General features: G+C 40.6%; 1 protein-coding gene across 1 annotated transcript; it reads right to left on the bottom strand.

Annotated features, from left to right (window-relative positions):
• Positions 1-6,638, bottom strand: LOC142209956 (sterile alpha motif domain-containing protein 9-like). The gene is given in 3 exon segments (XM_075278991.1): positions 1-3,158; positions 3,161-4,604; positions 6,627-6,638. Coding segments are annotated over 3 exon segments (4,548 nt in total). The 3' UTR covers positions 1-66.
• Positions 6,639-6,863: the final 225 nt, after the last annotated feature.

The raw sequence follows: 6,863 nt of genomic DNA, 5'->3' as shown, positions 1-6,863 counted from the left end.
ATGTAACATGACGTATGAAAAGTTAATACATCCCATGACGACAAGACTGTTCACTGTACAAGGATTTCACTGCTGCACTTTAATATTGTATGCCACAAGTCCTGCATATGTGAATCCCAGGTAAAAAGTCACATTCTCGTTCCCGTATGGCACAGATGAGTTATTTATGGGGACAATTTCAATCCTCTCTTTTTTGCAGTGTCCCATTGCATAAATCTTCCTATTCTCGGCAACGCCTGGCACTTCTCTAAGGAGTTTTTTCCCATTCACGTCTTTCCACTTCAGTCTCCACTCATTCACTGGTCCCTCCATGTGTTTTTCTACTTTACTTCTGTGAAGCAGTTTATCAAGGCCACAACCAAGCCCTAAGAAGAAGAGGACATTGCTTCGCTTTTTGCGTACGGGGACATTCTTTATTCTAATTTCATGCAAGCGGCGAATATTCTGAAGAGCGGAGCTCAGAATCCTGTCTTTGTTTGCATCTGGCTCCCGGTCCGCGACATCATCTTTCCAATAGAGAAGCAGGAGAAGTAGATAAGCACTTGGAGGAAAAGACTTCCTTGGGTTTTGGTATCTTTTGCTAAGTTCCCGTAATTGCTGAAAAGTTAGAAGTCTGGTAGAGTCTGGATCAACACAGGCCAGTGCTATATGGCTCATTATATAGTTGCTTAGATCCATATCATCCAGGGTGTCATCTACAGAACATTTTGCATAGAAATCTACAATGTGTGAAAGTTTTTCGGCATCCGGCAGCAGTGATAGGATGGCCGTGGTGCTACCTCCTCCCAGTCCGTAAATGTTCATCTTCTGAATTACTTTATTGATGGAATTCTTACCATCATTATCTTCACCCTTTCCAGTTACAGGTAAAGGTTGGGAACTAAAATAATTTGCAAATTCCTTGATTTTCTTCAGCAGCCATTTTGGAGGAGAGTAGACTTTGTCTTCCACTTTACTCTTATGTTCGTTGTCATCAATTTTATCAGTTTGGAAGTAACTCACTTCCTCTGATATCCACTCCAGTGCATTGTAGATATTTTTGTGTAGACCTTTTATACGGTTGTGAAATCTGGACCAGGGTTTCTTGATGACTTCTGGAATGTAATTTGTTAAGAGATAACACAGAAGTTCATGACTTTTACCATTTTCTGTTTGAGGGAAAATTTCAAGAGTTGACAAAAACTTTAACAATCGACATCCAACGTCCACTTCGCCAAAATATCCAGCATTGTTCATGGTCTCACTTTCTTCCTTGGCTGCTTTTTGTGCTGCTCTAAAACAGTCCATGGCTTTAAGTGCATGTTCAATAAACGCTGGGACATTCTCGAGTAGCACAGCATTGTTACTCTTATCAAGTAAAGAATTGAAGAGCTTTTTATATACTTGTCCCTCAGTGTCCAAAATGAAGGAATCATTGGGTAGCTGTGCCTTAGCTGTCTCTACCCAATGTATGGCAGCCTCAAACTTTTCATATTTATAATGCAGTCGAGCAAGCTGCTGGGCCAGAAATGGGTCTTTGTCAAATCGATCATAGGAAACTTTCAACAGGTTGATTGCTTTATCCTGGTTCTTCTCAGTTTCACACACGTGTTCAATAAAAGGAGACAGGAATGAATCGACGCTGTCACCCCTGCTGATTTTACGGCGCCGAAAAATTAAATCTCTTACAAATCCAAGAAACTCATCTCTGCCGAATCGGTGCTGGAACAGAACATCCTCCTGAAGCAAGGCCATAGCAATTTGACTTTGAGGGTTATCAGGGAGCTGCTTTAGTATTTCCCGTGCTACATATGGATGAATAATATGTATGCAGGTTATAGAAGTTATCGGATCAGGTCTTTCAATGAAGATGAGCTTAGCTTGTTCACTGAGGCAGCTGTTGAAATTGTATTGCCGTAGGTCACTGTCACCTGCTGTATGTGCAGCTAGACCCATGAATGCCTCACAGTGGGACATAGAGATGTAAGAGTTTTGGACGTAGCAGTTAAGTAAAGCCACATATCTCATCAGACGGGTTACATTGGAGGAGTGGTCTACATTTTCCATAACATTATGAACAAAGTTTGTAACATATTCTTCTACAAAATCTTGACTCATTAAAATGAATGTTATGATAGACTCTGGGGAGAACTGCTTCTTAAGTTTTTCTGCTTTTGTAGTAAACTTCCTTTTTTCATTCTTACTAAGTTTGTGAGTAATTGCCACAGTGTCTAGTACAGAAGCCTTGTAGAGTTTTTCTGGGGCATTTGCTCTTTTACAGCTTAAAATGATGAAGCATAATTTTGCTGGTGCAATCCTTTTAGACGCCATTACTTTGGTTAACTCATCTCTGAGGTCATCGATGTACTCCTCATCGCAGTCTTCAATGAGCAGAAGGACAGGGAGGCAGAGCTGGATGTTTTTCTCTTCATATTCTCTGAAATTCACGGCATGTTCACACACGGTCATAACTGGAAATGAAGATTTCAGCACAGCACATCTAAAGTTTTTACGTTTCTTCCAAAGAATTTGGCGTGCAACTGTACTTCCTCCACTGCCTGGATGGTGGACAATTTTTATCCTTGCAACAGGAAGTCTCACTAGGTTTTTATAGAGAATGTCTGTTAAAATTTTCTCAACTTCCTCACAAGCTTCTCGCTCAATAAAGGCTTCACATTTTCCTTCCTCTGCGAGCCAAAAGTGCTTCCAGGTAACCTTCCCACCTCTGTAAAATGTCGTTTCAATCTCTTCAATTTGCTCCTTATTCAAATCTTCCAGATTTGTGTTTTCACACTCATTGGCGCACAGAACTTCGAGAGAATGCATTCTCTCTTCGTCTGGGCCAGTGAGGACACAAACTCCTTTTGTGGATGCAGTTAACTGTCTAATACCAGAGGATACAGGCAGGAGATTTTGGACAGTTGCATCAATATGACTGAGCTGCATTCCCACAATACTGTGCTGATCTAGGATCTCCATGTTGCAGGAAGCCTGTGTCTCGTTGGCCCACTTCTCATAGTCTTCTTTGTTCTCTGCAATGCATATGATGTACTCCATGCCATTTAATTCTGTGTAAAACTCATGGAAAGTGTCGATTATTGGTTTCTCTGGAGAAGACAGTAAAAGAAAGACGACAATAAAATTTCGAACTTCATCACAAAGGAAAGTAATGGCCTTTTTAAAAGCTTCCTCTTTGTTCGGACCCAAGTCCTTTCATCACATGGCTCATCCTCACCCCAGTAATTGCTGCGTCCATTACAAAACACCCAGCTAGTTTGGTTATATAGGGAGAGATTCTTTTTAAGGTCTCCAGTACTCAACTTGTCTTCATTTGAGTAACTGTTCAAGGAATGGTTGTTAATTGCATGATGCTTCTTATATATAGAGCACAATCCATTGTTGTCTGAGTTTGGGTCAAAGTCAAAAACACACAAAATATTCATCCGCATTAAAAAATTCACATGATTCAGCTGACTCTCTGTGCACTGATTTGTCACAAGGATGTACCTTAGAGAATTATTGATGTATTTTTTACCATCAGTCAGCAGAGCAGAGATTTTCCTTCCTAAATCTTTTGTGATGGGCATATCACAGGTAACATTCAGTTCTGCCTTTACTCTTGCTTCATCCAAATTTTTTAATTTCTGGATAAACGGCACCAGTTCTTCCTCACAGACTTGCGTGGATGTTGGACCAATTCTCCGGTAATAAGTTTTCTTCTCGTAACCTTTTTTGCCTTCGTCAGTAATCTTTGGCAAACTTACCTGGAAAACTCTATTTTTAACAAAGTGGGAATCAGGCACAATGTCCACCTCAACCACAAAGAGCTGATCTTCAGAATCTTTATCTACAACCTCAATGAATTTCGGGGGACGAATACAATTTCTGGCTGCCTCATGTTCTGTATGAAAAGCTTTCTCTATACAGTCCAGTGCATCAACATACCATTCCTTGTGGTTTACTGGAATCCCCATTATCTGCCCATGTGGGCCTTCTTTTGTGTCTGTCACCCCAAAATGTATTGTACCATTAGTTCTCACGTTCATACAAGCAGAAGCAAATTTGATCACCTCTGATGAATATTTTTCGTGAAGTCTAGTGCGGTCCAGTGTAGATGCAGTAGTGAGTGACTTGTACTCATGACATGGAGTAATGAGGTCTCCTACTCCAGATTCTGGAGGAAGGACACTACCCTTTACATACTTAAAGTTTCCAACCTCCTCATCAAAAGGTCGAAACTTTGAATTGTGTGTTTGTCTACATTTATCTGATTCATTTGCACCTGAATGTTCCTCTTCAGTAGCAGGTGTGGTTAGATTTGTGTTGTTTCTTGGTTGTGATGAACTGACTTTGTGTTTCTTCACTAATTCGTTTCTTTCTTCGATAAGCAGCTGTATTTGTCCTTGTTTCATACCAAGACCTTTCAAGAAGGCATGATTGATTTTTCTCAGAGCCGGTCCAGTTACTTCTTCATCAAACAGTTTATCAATGTATTCTGTCTTGAGGGATATGGAGTGTAGCCACTCTCGAACATGATCTTCTGTCCAGCAATCCAGAGGTTGGGTTTTGTAATCTATAAGAAAAACATTTTTATTGAATAAAAGAAGCAAAAAAAAGAACAAAATCTACATCCATTTCTTACTGTAATCGGAATAACCCGCAGAGTAAAGGTAATGTTATTTATACTACAAGGTAAACATTAAATAAAGAAGAATAATAAATCGGTGGTGGAATTGCTGTTTTATCCACACGAAATTCTAAAAGTAAGTAAAGTTACTTAATATGATACATCTTGCCCAAAAACACAAAATATAAGGTCATGTACATGGAATATGGTCATTAGGTCTTTAAGGTTAAATATAGTTATTTCACAAAGTTTTAAAATGTATTTATGGCACCAGAGTTCTAAGCCAAATGGACTAATTGACAAAAAAATATATCACCATCAGATAGAAAGGTCATACTGCTGTAAAGCTTGGCATGCCTCAGGCAGAGATGTAGGTGATTACAGGTACTGGCCTTGTGGTGAGTGTTTCAATTCCGACTTTGCTGTGGGACAACACTCTGCCCTAAATGGTGGTGATGTGGGGAGCAATCACATACAGCAATCAGTTACCCTTAATGGTGATACAGATGATAAGTGCAGGACATTCTGTAGCCATGTGTTGCCTTTCACAGCAAGTTTCTCAGGAATGCCTATACCAGATTACAACAATTCCTTGGCCTATCCAGCCGGCAGATTTATCACCAATCGAGCATTTATGGGATCAGCTGGTATGCCAGCTTCACCAAACTACGAGTGTACAGGTTCTACAGACCTAGCTACACCATCTGTGGGCAAATTTACTGTAGGAACCTGTATTCTTCCATGTCCAACCTTATCTTATCTTGTACCCACTCTAAAGATGGCTCAAATGGGTACTAGAGCCTCCACTCAATTGTATAGATTCCCCAATAAACTTTTCATGCGGAGAAACTATGCAAGGGGAGGGTTTGAAGTCTTCTTTCAAGTCCTCCTTTTCTCTTTGCATTGTGAATTTGTATGCTCGATGTTCTTCTTCAGGTCCGCTTCTTTAGGGAGCGGGCTTTTCCCCTGGAAGTGTGGGGGTGACTCCTGTTTTGATTGGATGTCACCTCCACTCCTCCAGGAGATGGCTGGAGATTGGTTAACTCCACAAAGGATCTTTCTATATGATAACCCTCTCGTTCTCTTATTGGGTAGCATAAGTGAGGCTTGTGAAAGCATGCCCAGCGTGAAACAAGCGTTGCCTAGCTACTGTATGTGTAATCTTTCTCTCCCATGTATTTCTATGGATTTACAGAGTAAAAGGATGATATGAAAATACTGCTATGGCGAGTGTCCCCTCATTTTTCTATTTTTCGATGTGTCTTACCTATAGGATGTGAGCACCACCGTATTGAGCGCTTTCACTGCTACCTGCAACTCCTGATGTTCAAATATATTTAAGTATAAGGGTATACCTTATTTCTCTTTTCTGTATATATCACTTACATACAGTACAGACCAAAAGTTTGGACACACCTTCTCATTCAAAGAGTTTTCTGTATTTTCATGACTATGGAAATTGTAGATTCACACTGAAGGCATCAAAACTATGAATTAACACATATGGAATTATATACTTAACAAAGAAGTGTGAAACAACTGAAAATCTGTCTTATATTCTAGGTTCTTCAAAGTAGCCACCTTTTCCTTTGATTACTGCTTTGCACACTCTTGGCATTCTCTTGATGACCTTCAAGAGCTAGTCACCGGAAATTGTCTTCCAACAGTCTTGAAGGAATTCCTAGAGATGCTTAGCACTTGTTGGCCCTTTTGCCTTCATTCTGCGGTCCAGCTCACCACAAACCATCTCTATTGGGTTCACGTCTAGTGATTGTGGAGGCCAGGTCATCTGGCGTAGCACCCCATCACTCTCCTTCTTGGTCAAATAGCTCTTACACAGCCTGGAGGTGTTTGGGGTCATTGTCCTGTTGAAAAATAAATGATGGTCTAACTAAACGCAAACCGGATGGAATAGCATGCTGCTGCAAGATGCTGTGGTAGCCATGCTGGTTCAGTATGCCTTCAATTTTGAATAAATCCCCAAAAGTGTCACCAGTAAAGCACCCCCACACCATCGCACCTCCTCCTCCATGCTTCTCGGTGGGAAGCAGGCATGTAGAATCCATCCGTTCACCTTTTCTGCGTCGCACAAAGACACGGAGGTTGGAACCAAAGATCTCACATTTGGACTCATCAGACCAAAGCACAAATTTCAACTGGTCTAATGACCATTCCTTGTGTTCTTTAGCCCAAAAAAGTCTCTTCTGCTTGTTGCCTGTCCTTAGCAGTGGTTTTCTAGCAGCTATTTTACCATGAA

Source organism: Leptodactylus fuscus, chromosome 6 (genome assembly GCF_031893055.1).
Source record: "Leptodactylus fuscus isolate aLepFus1 chromosome 6, aLepFus1.hap2, whole genome shotgun sequence".
Lineage (NCBI taxonomy): Eukaryota > Metazoa > Chordata > Amphibia > Anura > Leptodactylidae > Leptodactylus > Leptodactylus fuscus.
The sequence above is the reverse complement of the archived record's forward strand: the minus strand, read 5'-3'. Positions and strand labels throughout refer to the sequence as shown.